We start from the raw sequence: 14,040 nt of genomic DNA, 5'->3' as shown, positions 1-14,040 counted from the left end.
GCTGCTCCTGCAGCTGCATCTGCTGCCTGGCAAGATTATTTCACGAGGCAATTTGTCCGGCGCCAGCAGGACACAAATTTTGGTTGGGGATAAGGAAGGATATAGAGCGCTAAGGGGGTAGCTTGCCCTCCTGCGGGTCACGTGCCCATTTTGTTTACATGGCGCATTAAGAGGATTCCGTTTCGTTCTATTGCGATTTGATTCTATTTTCTGTTTTCTCCTCACTATTTGTTGTTTTGTTTTGTCCTCGCGTGCGCCTGCCACACACACCCAGCACACACACACACACACACACACACCAGCACACACACACACAGTTGCAGCCACAGATCAAGTCTCACATATTTGTTTTTGCTCTCGCATTCACATTATTATCCTTTTCTTTATCCTTAGCCCGCTTTACCACTTACACTTCCTCCTCCATGCTGGGGTTGGTGTGAACTTTGACACTCCACTGCAGCTTTTTTTTACAGTTGCTGCAGCTGCTTAAGCGTCTCTCAATTGCTCTTGTTGTTGTTGTTGCTGTTGTTGCTTATTGTTGTCCTTCTGTGCAGCTTTTAGTTCACATTTGTTGCTTAACCTTTCCTTTCCTCCCCTTTTTATGTGTTAGACTGGACTCATTATGGTAAAGTGGGCGTGTCCCTGGGTAGTTGCCTCCTGTTGGCTTCGCCGATAAGAGCACGTCTGGTGGCTTAGTGGTTCTCGTGTGGTTCTGCCCGCCTATGAGCTTATCAGCTATCAGTAGCTGTTGCTCTACAGAGCAGTACCTGCCCCCTCCCCCTTCTCTTTTCTCCTCTTAAATCACAGTCTTATCGCCTGCAATTTACTTGGCCGACACTTAATAGCCACACGTGGCGCCTGCTGGCTTCAGCTCTGCAATCTTCCTCCTCCTCTTCTAGATCTACAATTGCACGTGTAAACAACATAAATGACGCTGGAAAATGAGGAAAAGGGTTTTCCAACGCACAGCTTGAATATTTTCAATTATTTTTCAAGAGCTTTCTTATGATTTCCAATTTGATATTTTTGCTTGCACAAGCTCAGGACTCGTTTGCTTTAATTAAAAGTCGTCCAAAGTTCTAAGTGTCCTGCCTGCTGGGGCGGCTGTCTCAGCAATTTTTAGAAGCAGGGAATTTTCTGTTTCTGGCCTCTTTTTTGGCCTTCTTTTTCTGGACGTCTCTTTGTTGCTGTTGCTGTTGTTGTTGTTAATGAGGCATATTTGAGGCGTTTGGCAATGTAATTGCTAACTAATCAACCTTTTTTAATTGAATTTCTGCAGCTGGCAAATGGCAAATAGCCCAACGGCCGCCCCGACGTCCCGACTCCTGCTCTATAGCAAATCAAAGAAAGTTATTTCATTAAAAAATTTTAATTGACATTCGTTTCTTCTACTAAATTGAGCTTTGTGTCCGACAAGTCTCGCTGGCCATCTGTCAGATCCTGGGACAGGAAATGCCAAATAACTTTGCCTCTGGTCCCACAAATGAATCAACTTGACAGTTTACACACATACATATATATACTTACATATATATATACCTATATACACATGTATATATGTTTCTATATAGATTGCTTACTTTTTTGATTGTGCAGCGTTTTCACTTGTTTTTTTCCCTCTCTTTTTAGATATTTTGATGTAATTACTGCGACAAGTTGCCCAATTTGCTTAGTTCGGTTTGGTTCCAACTTCGTTGAGAGTTCGTTTCATTTAATTAGTTTGGAAAATGTTCCTACCAGCAGCTCATCATTCTCGGCTGCTGCTGTTGCTGCTTCTTCTTCTTCTTGAACTGATTTTCCGCCTCTTTTCTTCAGCTTCTTCTTCTAGGGCAACTGTTGTTGGCAGCCAGCAGGAAATTGCTTCGTTTCGACGGCTTTTGAGTGACAAATTGAATTTGCTGCACAACAAATAGGGCTACTTGTCACAGTCAAGCACACACACACACACACACACATGCGAGCACACATAGTGCATGTATGCTCCACAATTAAGTATATGCAAGTGTTGGTGCCATATGTGTAACTACCGTTTCATACAATTCCATTGCATAACATTCTCTCTCCCTCTCTCTCTTTCTATCTCTGTCTCTCTCTATTCATTTCAAATTTCAATTTACAGTACTGAAAACTTTATCCAAAGCCGAAAGTATTTGTTAGCTAAGCCAATTAAATTGCTTTTACAATGAAATCTATTTATAATTTCAAAGCTGCTAAAGCACAAATGTCCCTAAGATCCATTTGAAAATATTATGAAAGGGAATATTATTGTATTTACAACTCTCCATAGTTATCTTATATATCATATTGTTGCAAGCCTTAGGGCTATCATAAATTAGACAAGTTAGTAACAGTCCAAAATGAGCTATTATTTCTAGTTGATTCTCTTTCTATTTAATGATTACAAATTAGTTCCATAAACAAATTAATTCTGTCCACAAATCCCTTAGGTCCCCGAGCCTAATAATATTTCATTTGATGCAAATATTATATATATGCATATATTGGCTATCTACTATCTGTCCACCAATCAGCCCGTTAGTAATACTTCATAATTGGATATCATTCACAATAAATGGCTTGACCCAGGGGAGTGTTCGGTATACAAACATTGATATGAGCATCGCACTCAAGGCCCGATACAATTAATTTCGTCTTCCCATTACGAGGCATTTCCATAATTATTATTGAATTATGTGATATGCTTATTAGCTTATCGGTTCATCAATAGAAATCGCCATAGTTGCTCTCCCTCTCTCTTTCTTTCTCTTTCTCCCTCTGCCTGTGTAAGGAAAAGCGCAACAATAACAAAATGTTTGGGTTTTGGCCATTTGGAAAAAATGCGCAACAGTTGCATGCGGCAAGCGGCATGTGGCATGTGGCAACGGCAACAAACCAGCAAACAATTGTCCTTTCTGCTGTTGCCAAACACACCCCGTATACCCTAACTCCACCAGCCGGCATCTATCCTGCCCCACTGCGCATGTGCCCACACAGCCCAAGAACGAAGTCAGCTTCGTCAAATTTCGGCTTTATCGCGGGCTTTCGGATAGTCGCAATGCTCGAGCTGCATTCAGTCGCACACAGCTTTCCGGTAGAGTCAGTCGGAATCGTGAAGCTAACGCGAAAGACTAAAACGAGAGTTAAACGCTGCCAGCGAATCGCCGGCAGGACTCGCTTACGAATTCGTGAAGTGACGAAGTGAACGCCGTCCAAGAAATACAAAATATTGTTCCTCGACCTTAACGAAATACCAGCAAAATACATAAATAAACCAAGAAATAAACCAAATCATTACACCAAACGTGCAAAGGGCTCCAGCTCCAGCTCCAGCTCCAGCTTCAGCTCCAGCTCCAGCATCATTATCATTATCGCTGTCATCGGAATTATTGTTGTACGCGGTTAGCGGTTCGGCTCGCGCGTGCTGTGACAAACCAGCAGCGAGGACATTGAGCCCGCAAGTGTCGGTATCTGCCCCGTTACCCTCTACCCGCTGAAAAGAGCCATGTTGACAGGCTTAAATGGGCTTTTAAGCGCTTAAATTTCAAGGCGCTTTTCCTCTCATTACGCTCGCGCGCTCCCTCTCAACGCCTGTCAGCGTTTTGGCTGGTGTCCTGTGAAATGATATATTACACCCAAGCAAATAAAAGTGTTGGTCCAAAGTGCGAATACGCTCTCAGCCAAAAAGGATTAAGCACTTCGTGCCCGACACCGTCTCTCCGTGTGTGAGTGTGCGTGCGTATTCTCGTGTTGTGCGTGTTAACTGGCCATAAGGCCGCGCGTCTCTGTGGCATAGCCAATGAAAGGATTAAAGGCATAACATTTCATATCAGTTGACAGTCCACAGGACACACGGAGCACAGGCCACAGCAGGATACAGCACATTGGGCAGAGGACGGACGCCTCTACGCCTAAGCTGATTGCGTTTTGATACGTAAGCATTTAATGTGTTTTGCTAAACACTTTTTTCCCTCAACACTCGACAACAACTCGAGCACCCACTTTTCACGATTTCGTCCTTACGAATCCGGCTCGGGCCCACACAGCGCCAGCAGCCGTGACTAACTCGGTTCGAGACGGAACGTCAACAGACTAGACCCACTTCAAAGTGAAACTAAATAAATATTTTCACATTTAAGCATTGCGTCCCTTCCACTGCTAGACATGTGGCTGGTCAGTACACTGAGCGAAACTGAGAAATGCCAAAGTCAGTGTGAAAAACAGATGTTATCTTAAAATAACTTGAAGCACTTTAAGCACTCACTCACAGTTAAGTAGCTGTGTATAAATAAATTAAGTAAACAGTTTATTTTTAACTGAAGCACTTACCTCTTCCTTTTCGCTCAGTGTATTTTGGGCTGTGTGTGTGAAGTGTCTGTGTTAAGCGCTGACACTAATTGCAACGTGCGACAGATTAAAAGCTTCTGGCCAACTCTTCAAAGTAGGCAATCAAAGGCAAATTGAACGACAGCTTACAGCACGAGCACCCTGTAAAAAAAAAAGACCGTAAAAAAGCGATTTAAGAGCTGAAGAGTTTATTGAAATGAAGCGCATTAAAAAAATACGCTTAAATGTAGTTATTACTGTCTCTTAACGGTCTGACATAAAAAGTTGGCCATGCTCGCATATTACAGGCTAATTATCTTAATCTGCCCTAAAGTAAGCGAGTAAATTTCCATGGAGCTGACATGATGAGGTATGCCTGTAATGCTTTATCAAGTTGGTGGCCTCTTTTTTATTGTATATTACAGGGTATTTAGATATACGAGTATTTGACTACCCTATAAGGTATTCAAGTAGGCATACGTATACGTATAACTACATCACAATCGGTCTATAGTTATCTATTGCTCAAACTTACCTCTAAACTATATCCATGGTCTATCAGTTTCCCCTCACAGTATTCCTAGAATACCCTGAGATTTAAATACAACACCCAGTCTCCCATATCAAGCACTCTAGAACAGGGCATTCAAGTAAATCCCAGCTCTCATCTTAAATGTTTCCCAGAGTTACATATCTTATCTCCAGCTCATCATAGCCCGCTCTAGTTTTCTAGTTTTCTAGGGCACATAACTAATGCCTGCTCTCTATTTCCAACAAGCGAAAGTAAATGGCCGCAAAATCCGTTCAAATCAAAAACATCAGCAACAACAACAACAACACCAACAAAATCAGCAGCTTAAGAAAATGTCAAGTTATGCAAATCTTGCGCTGCGCTTGAGCAACTTTTTTGAATGGGGTCGGTCGGCCATGCCCCCCAAGCCCACCCCTCGAACATTTCCGCACGCTATGCCACTATGCTGATGGAATGCCTAAGTGCCTGGCCAGGACACGCTGCCACATTAAATAGCCAAGCATAAAGGACAACAATGGGCGCTAGTGTCGAAGTGCAACAAAATGTTGCCCCGAAATGTATGCTACATTTTTCTCCTGCCTGCCTCCCTTTGTTGTTCTCCTCGTGCTTTTATGGGTATTTCTTTTTTTCCCCATTTTTTTTGGTAGTTTGGGGCAAGTGCTAAGTGGAGGGCTTTTGATTATGTGAGCAAGTTGAAAAATATGCATAGATTAGGCATGCTTTTAGCGCCCTACTTTATGAGGCGACTCGATGATTCAATTAGAGAGCAGCCAAGAGCAAACAATCGAGGATTATAAATAGTAAGCTGAATCAATGGCCAAGAGTTTTGATGTTCCCACTCAAATCAGAATATTATATGATTTTAATAAGCATCAATGACAGCCATCATAAATCAATGATTATTGCCAGCCATTGTAACCGGGGAATTGGTCAAAGAACATTTCAAATTTTTAAAATGGGTCGTTGAGTCGAGTTATTTCTTTTTATGGCACTTGCACAGATAAAAGCAACAGCCAACCAGCCAGCCAGCCAGCCAGACCCAGTCTGAGAGAGATGCCTAAAAGTGTCATCGCTTAGCTGCGATTCTGTCACATTCTCTCTAGCTGCCAACAATAAATTTGCCACACATAAACATGAAAAATGGCCAGAGACAAGCTCGGGGCGTTCGACTTATCAATAGGAGCACATAAAACATAATTTGCGATTGTTTTTCATGCCAAATGGATGGCGGAGCTGACTTATAAAGCTCGCTTTAAGGAATTTTATGAAGCATATTCTTATTTTAGAGTTGAGTCTCTTTGATTTAAAGGTCGCATAACAATTTATGGGAAATTGTTTTTATACCAAAATGGGCTAAAAGGATGTTGTAGATTATAATTTGAGCTCAGTAAAATTTATTTATATAAAAAATTTTTATTTAAAATTAAATGCTTTAATATTTTCGTTTTTCTTCTTTTATTAAATTAATAAAGAAAAATTTGTAATTTTTGTTGTTCAATTCAAAGCAAAAATTTAGAAATTTTTTTAATATTGTTATTATTATTATTATTATTATTATTCTTTTAAAAATGAAATTTATTAATAAAAGTTTTAGTATAACATGTATATTATAAATGCTTCATTAATTTATTAAATTAATATTTGATTAAACTTAATTTTTAAAGTTTCTTATAAATAATCAAATTAAATTTTTTTATTTTTTTTTTTCAGATATACTTATTTTATACATATTTTTGATATATTTCTAAAAAAATGTATTTAATATTTTTGTCATTTTAATATTTTAGGTTTACTATAAATGTATTTTTAATTATTCAAATATTGTATAATATTTATATTATGCTATTTCTCAATTTTATTTATTTATTTTTTTAATATTCACACATCTACTAATATATTTTTAAATTATTTTATTATTTTAAATTAAATTTAGTGAAGCTTATATAACTTTAATTATCAAAACTATATACTGTATCCATATTAATTTAATGGCAGCCCAGACAATTGAAGCTCAACGTAAATTGTTCGTTGTTCATTGAAAATTGCACAAATTGTCAATTAGATCGCAGCAAATTACACTGCCACAAATTCAGCTCACGCAGAGCCACCGGGTCACGCCCAGCGCACCGCCTCGTTTGGCCCCTCAGGCAGGCTCACAGGCAACCACAGTTTGGGCCGCAGCCTTTATTAGTGTCCATGGAGTTGCGATATTTAGTGCACACGACAAATTGTCTACCCAGCTCATGCCGCTCTGGGTTACATATGCTATATAGTGGTATATATAGTACTATATGTATGTATATCCATGTCAAGTCCAACTGCCTCACCCAACCTCTGCCTCGCTCTTTATGGCTCTCTCTCTCTCTCTCTCTCTCTCTCTCTCTGTCTCTCTCTTTCTCTCTGTCCTTTGCCTAGTGAAGCGCAGCGCCGAAATGTTACAAAATCGCACAAATGGCTTGCACCACATCCCCTCTTCATTTGCGTTTGCCTACCCATAATGCCCATTACCCATTGCCCAATGCCCTCGCCCCAAATGTAAATTAATTGCCTGTACAAATTAGCCAACTCGGCGAACATTTCGAACATTTTGTACATTTTGGACATTAGGCCCAGGCGCACAAAATGCCGGCATAAATGGGCAAACTCTCCCTAATTTCCCCATACGAAATAATTGGACAATCACCAGCAAAAATAATTGCCATCGAAATGCTCAACTACAATATACCCTGACTACAATATAAATTCAGATTTAATGAGGAATATGTTATCTCATTTATTTGAAAAGATCGTATGATCTTAACTCATCTTATATTCTAATGCAAGTAACAGCATGCTTTACTGTGCTTTCCCCTATTAAGCTTTGCTCTATAAGTATATATTGATTAATCAACACTGCTCTATTCTATTCCTATTATATTCCCATAATATCCAGCAAAAAACTGTTTAACAATTGACTCGGCTAGTAGAGCTTGAAGCTTAGGCTATCATCGATACAGTTTATATATTATATTGAAGCTTTACAAGAATGAGCTTTAATGAACTTAAACTCATTCTATATGAACAGCATTCATACTCTACCTTTCGCACTCTAGCATTTGTTCATTGTCAGGTAAACAGATGCAAATGTCGCTCGTTATTTTTAATCAGCTATCAAAATGTAAAGCTGCTAAATTCATCTGAAACATTGTCGAAAAGCAACCGAACAACATTTGCCAATTCATTCCAATTTTAATATTGTGCGCAACAGCAATTCTTTTCACGTAAAATATTTAATGAAGTCGCGCATATAGAGACAGGCAGACCACGACCCCACCTAAAAACCCATTTGGCACATTTGACTTTTGGCTTGTTTGTATTTAGTTTGTGTTGTATGTGTGTATGTGTGTGCTTTGTGCATATTGAAATTTGTTGTTCGAGTCGCATTAAAGTTAATGAGGAAATGGCTGGAACAGGAATTCAGTGGTCATTTCATGGGGGCAAATGGAGGGCAACTATTTGCCAAAACGTTGCTGGAGGCCAAATTCATTGAAATTGTACTTTATTGACGAACGTGAAAAGCTTCAAATTACTCAAATGCCTGAATTTGGGATTTTTATTTCCCATTTTTATGAGAAAGCTTAATAGCCAAGGCAATGAGATAGATACTTCTCTTGCTTTTTCAAGTGAATAGAAATCTGAATCCGAATCTGTTACCAGTTTATCATCAACAACAACAGCAACAGCAACGATTGAAGCTTCCCCAATCCCCAGAGTTTTGTGTCTGCAATTGAAGCAAAAGCAAATGCCTCGCGGCTCTTGGCAACATTGGCACAGCAATTGGAATGAGTCTAGAAATGAGAAATGGAAGTGGATGGGGATGGGGATGGGAATGGGGATGGGTAGAAGGAATGCCAAATGGGAAACGGGAGCAAGCTGCCTGCCTTGCCTGCCATTTAAAGTCGCCAAATGATGGCAGGGAAACAGTGGCAGTACTCAGAGCAAACAGAGCAGAGGGGCGGACCCCCAGAGCAGGAGGCGTAAGGGTGGCCACATAGAGTGGGGCGTTGGCAGCGCAATTGAAACAACAACGAGGCGGAAATAAAATATTAACTTTGCTTAACTCAAACTCACGATTCAATTAAGAAGCGAAAGCCATTTTATAATTGAAATGAGTTTGCCTGCCTCGCTGCCTGCCACGCCTGCAGGCGTCTGCCCCATGAAATGAACGATAAACAGGAAAACGGCTGTGGCATAGACCAAAGCCAAACAATAAAGAACATCAATAAATATTGCGAGCAACAAAAATTAGCAAAAAGGGAGCCTACGTAGATAATAATAATGGCTGCAGCAGCAGGAGTTGGGGGGGCCGAGCAGAAAATGAAAGATGATTATTCATTAGACGGCAAATTATGTAATTGAAAAGTTTTTTGTCACAACTGCCAGGACTCACATCATCATCAGCAGCCACAGCAGCGGACGTTTTTCTGAACATCATCTTTTAGCTGCCGAAGACAAAGCCCGGCGCATAATTTGTCACCGAAGCTAGTGGGCGGGTGAGGAAGATGTGTCTAGGCGTGGATCCCCAGACAGATGATGCGTGTGACTAAGCAGAAAATTTTCAGCATTGGCTCCCCAGTTCCACGACAGACAACTCGCTGTCCCCAGTTGGAAGACAAACACCTTCCAGCCCCGCTCGCCCCCTCTTATCCTTCCTTTTGATTATGATTGAGTTGACGTCGTTAATATGTTATCGATGATGATTTGCGACTCTTCCACTTCTCCCCCTCGACTCGGAGGGTCTCTGCTGTGTCTCTCACTGCGAGTCTCTGTCACGCGCTCGCGAATTGGCGGCTCCAGCAGCTCGAGTGATGCGGCGCGCTGCCTGGCAGCCTGACTGGTTGGCAGCTTGGCTGCTGGCTGTTGGCTGTTTGTCTGCTGCTCCATTTAAATCAGTTACATTGCTCGCAATGTCAACACAAATACACACAAGAGACACACACATACATCCACTCACCCATTCACATGTGTACTTTCATTTTGTTATTTGTCTTTTGAATTATTAATGAATCTGCTGAATGCCATCGACTTTAGCTTGGGCTGTGGCAGGAATCTTAACGGTAGTTGACGGGCTGATGATACGGATCTTAATCAAGGGATTACTCGCTCGGCCTTTCCTTGTGGTATTTGCTTTCATCGCAGATAAGTTTAATTAAATCTCTGGCATATTCTGCATTCCACATTCCATGGCTGCATTGCTGCCACGCCCACAACTGGCTTGACCGCGCATTGCAAGACTTTCAGCACTTTTCGTTGGCTGCAAGGCAGCAGAGGCAACAAAGTTTTCTGATTTCGATTTTTATTGCGGCCAAAAACCGAGCAACTATTCCCAATATGCAGCCATGGATATTGCATAGTGTGGCAGGAGCAGGCAGCATATGAAGGGAAGTGAGAGGGGCGCAAAGTGCAAGTAGGTGGAACTGGAGTTCGGTTTCTTGGCAACAATTTCATTTTGGAGGCCCTTGACTGCTGCACCCACTCTTCCTCTTCCTGCCCCTTCTTCCGACTCTCTTCTCCACTTTCCACTCACATTTCCATTTCCATGCCAACTCTTGACTTTCCACCTGGCCGAATGTTTTGATTTTGGTTCTAACTGCACCTGGAATTCCACACGCAAGCAGCAGAAGGTGGAAACCAGCAGCAAGAGGGGCGAAGGGAGAGTCAACTGAACCACTTGAACCACAAAATCCACACAAACATTTCTGCAACGCAAAACTTTTTCCTATTTTCCTCCTCCTCCTTCTCCCCTCTGCATAATTTAAAAAGTGGAAAGCACACAAAATATTAACACGAATTTATTAAAACACCAGTCGAAGCAACTCGTGTGACTTTTAATCAGCAAAGGATACACCACCTGCCACTCCCCCCACACTCACCCTCCTCCTCTTCTCCACAAGCTCCGATGCGCGTTTCTGTAAGCTGTTAATCTTTTTTCAACTTTGTAATTACTTTTGCAGGCAGAAACTTTCTTTGAGCAGCACGAATTATTTTTGAAACAAACAACAAAGCCACTCAACCACAGCACCACACACTCCCCTCTCTCCAGCCACACGCCACACACAGTGTCACCACTCGACTCCTGTCCGAAAACTCAACTAAATCACTTTCTATTCAACAGGACTCTGCTCCGAACGCAGCAGCTGGCCAGCCGGACAACCAGTCGAGCAGACGACACAAAAAGGCCACCAGGACAAGCTAGCCAGGCTGGACACATGCTCGATACTAGCAACTGCCACTGGCACTGGGCGAGACGTTGCCAACGTGACGAGCTAAGCCACCAGCAGGAGTAGCAGTTGGTCAAGAGAGAAGCAGCCACAGAAGAGGGTAGAAGCTGGCCAATAAAAAAGCTAACGAAATTCGTGCAGAGTCAGAGTCAGATGCGAAAATGCTGATGGCGCTTGCAGTCGACAGCCGAATTCAGCAACAACAGCAACAACAACAACAACTGCAACAACAACAACAACAGCAACAGACGCAACCGCAACAAAAACAAAACTGGAAAAGTTGAGCAGGGACAGAGGCTGCAGCGGCTGAAAAGTTCCAAAATTTACCAGACACAAATTTCGTAGAGCTCTGCTCGACGTCGCTCGTCGCTTTGTGGTTGCATCCGGAACTGTTAGCAGCAGTTGCCATAGACGTAGCCGTAGCCGTAGCCGGAATTTGATTTTAACGCATCTTTTAGAGCCGCGTCGCCTGTTTGCCAACTGGCAGCAACTGGCAGCTGGCAACCAAATCAAAACTGAACGGAAGAGTCTCGTCTGTGCCTGCGGAACGCTTCAATGGACACACATTGAAATTGGCTGCCACAAAGCCAAAGGCGAGCTCCACGCCCCCTGAAATGAGCGCCAATTGCGGCGTCACATGCACTGACAAGTTATTAACTGCACATATCCCAGGCAGATAAGCATCTCCCGCAAAATAACACCGACAAGAGCAGCGAGGAGGAGCTCCTACTGCCCATCATGGCCAACAGCTGCTGCCTGCTGCTGCAGCTCCTCTGGACAGCGCTGCTCTCCTGGCAGCTGCCTCCGGTCAGCGGATATCTCAACATTTTCATCAGTCACCACGAAGTGATGAAGCTGATGGGTAAGTCTATACATATGAGTCCCATATTTGGGGGTAGCGCAATCTCATTTCGATTCGAAAATAATCGTCGGAACCAACTCAGAGCTCCGCCCCACTGATATGATTAATAGCTGAATGGCAAAGTGCGACAGGACAAATTCATTGCTCCTCGGCAGGAGAAACAAACAAAACAAGTTGAGGCGGGGGCTTAGGCACAGACCACGTCGCAGTCATTAATAGTTCCGAAATAATTGTTGACCGTGACGACGACGAGGACGACGACGATATAGATGAAGAGGAAGAGGAAGAGGAGTGCGCGGGGTTGGACGACCACAAAAGTTACGCGAAAACACGGAAGAAAACAAATCCACACAAATCGATTTCCGGCCGTAGACGGAGCCACCCTCGCACCTTTGCCACCCTGTTGACAGCTGCAAGTAGTCCGCCTCCTGCTCTCGCCTAGTTGCCCCACTCTCATCCTCCCGCTCCCCCTCCCCTTTCTCTGCTAACGACTTCACAGTCCGGTGCGGCGCATTTTGTTGTTTGTTTTGCTGTTTTGCTCAACGCGAGGCCTCGTTATTGATGGCGCCAGCTATTCAAGTGGCTCCAGATCGACCTTGTGCCAGGCCCAATCCCAGCCCCATCCACAGCCCCAGCTCCTACCCAATTCATGTCCTCGAAAATAGTTACAGTAATAGGCATTCATTCGGCGTGCCAAGGCGGAATGACGTCGTGTTGCTGCCTCTCGTTGATTAATGGTTCATGGCTCCAAAATGTGAGCCAAGGCGGTTCCTAGGAATCCCTTACTCTGCCTCCGCCCTCCCTCTAGCCAAGAGTCCATCATTCATGCGTTAGCTGTGCACAGCATTTTCCGGCACTTAGCTGTAATTGGAGCAAAATGCTTCAATCTCATTATGCAGGCTCAATCGTACACCCAGTCCTTGTCCCAGTCCACTCGCTGCTAATCGCCAAATCACGGCACTTCAATTAGTTGAACAGCATAAAAATAATCCACACAAGTGCCACACGGATCCGAGATTGATGAATGGCCAAGGAACTTTGAGCTGCAGCTGTCGCCCACGTCACTGGGTCAGCGACTCCAGCTCCCCCTGTCCTTCTCCTCCTCTCTCTCTCTCTCTCTCTTTATATCTATTCCTTCTCTAGTTCACTCTGAGATTGCATTCGAGCTCGCTCAGCCATGCGCTACTCGCTACTCGCCCTGGCAATTGACACTTCACAAAGCATGCGCTGGCCCCTCACCCCCTTCACGTCTTTGAATGCAAATCGGATTTCATTAGCGACAGCTCAAAGAGTCTTCCACTTTGCTTGTTGCTCTGTGTAATTTCCTGTGCTATGCGCGATTCACATAGATTCCTTTTCTCACTCGCCTCTTCCTCATCTTCCACTCCGCCCCTTTCCCAGAGCTCGTTATGTTTTAACGACCAGTTAACACCCCCTCCCTTATAATATTTGCCACCCTCTGGGCTTGTTTTCCATTTCAAAATTAACAAGCAGCATGAAATCAAACAAACTGACCCGCCCAGCTCGCTCCTCACTTCCGCCTCCCTCTCCGACAACTGCGACATGCCATTGCATGATTTACTTTCAGGGCTCCTCATCTGCCCCTGCATATGTCTCTATGGCTATTTGTTCAAGTGGAATGTGTATGACGGCTGCATGGCCCAGCTCCATCTCCAATGCCCATCCCGTTCCAGCTGCCGATTCTCTCCCTGTTTCAGTTCCTCGTCCCTTATTCAGCATACGCATTTCTCGAATAACTTCACTCCCTGGCAGTTCCTTCAGTGCGTGACTGTGATTGACGTGATGCATTCCCACAATAAAAATCGAGTACAGCGTTCGCTCTGCTATTTCAAACGCCGTCCTCTCCTCTTCCTCTTCCTCTCCCTGTTCCTCCCGCTCGCAATCTGTAAGTTTGTTCCATACAGCGAGCTGTAAACATGAGTTAAACGATTTCTTTTCTGGCTGCTCCTAACTACAGTTATATATATGTATATGTATATATATATGTGTCTCGATTCGATGGAGAGACGACAACATTAAAATTAAATATTTTTTACGCTTTT

The 14,040-nt window shown here is 43.1% G+C and overlaps 1 protein-coding gene across 1 annotated transcript in view; it reads left to right on the top strand.

Annotated features, from left to right (window-relative positions):
- The first annotated feature begins 3,059 nt into the window (after positions 1-3,059).
- LOC6578616 (tyrosine-protein kinase RYK) overlaps positions 3,060-14,040 on the top strand; it is a 28,548-nt gene continuing 17,567 nt past the window's right edge. The window contains exons 1-2 of the mRNA XM_002004488.4: positions 3,060-3,931; positions 11,010-11,977. Coding sequence (XP_002004524.1) covers positions 11,854-11,977 — 124 coding nt within the window. The 5' untranslated portion in view covers positions 3,060-3,931; positions 11,010-11,853. The remainder of the gene's footprint in view (positions 3,932-11,009; positions 11,978-14,040) is intronic.

The sequence above is a fragment of the Drosophila mojavensis genome, unplaced genomic scaffold (genome assembly GCF_018153725.1).
Source record: "Drosophila mojavensis isolate 15081-1352.22 unplaced genomic scaffold, ASM1815372v1 contig_80, whole genome shotgun sequence".
In the NCBI taxonomy this organism is placed as follows: Eukaryota; Metazoa; Arthropoda; class Insecta; order Diptera; family Drosophilidae; genus Drosophila; species Drosophila mojavensis.
The sequence above is the reverse complement of the archived record's forward strand: the minus strand, read 5'-3'. Positions and strand labels throughout refer to the sequence as shown.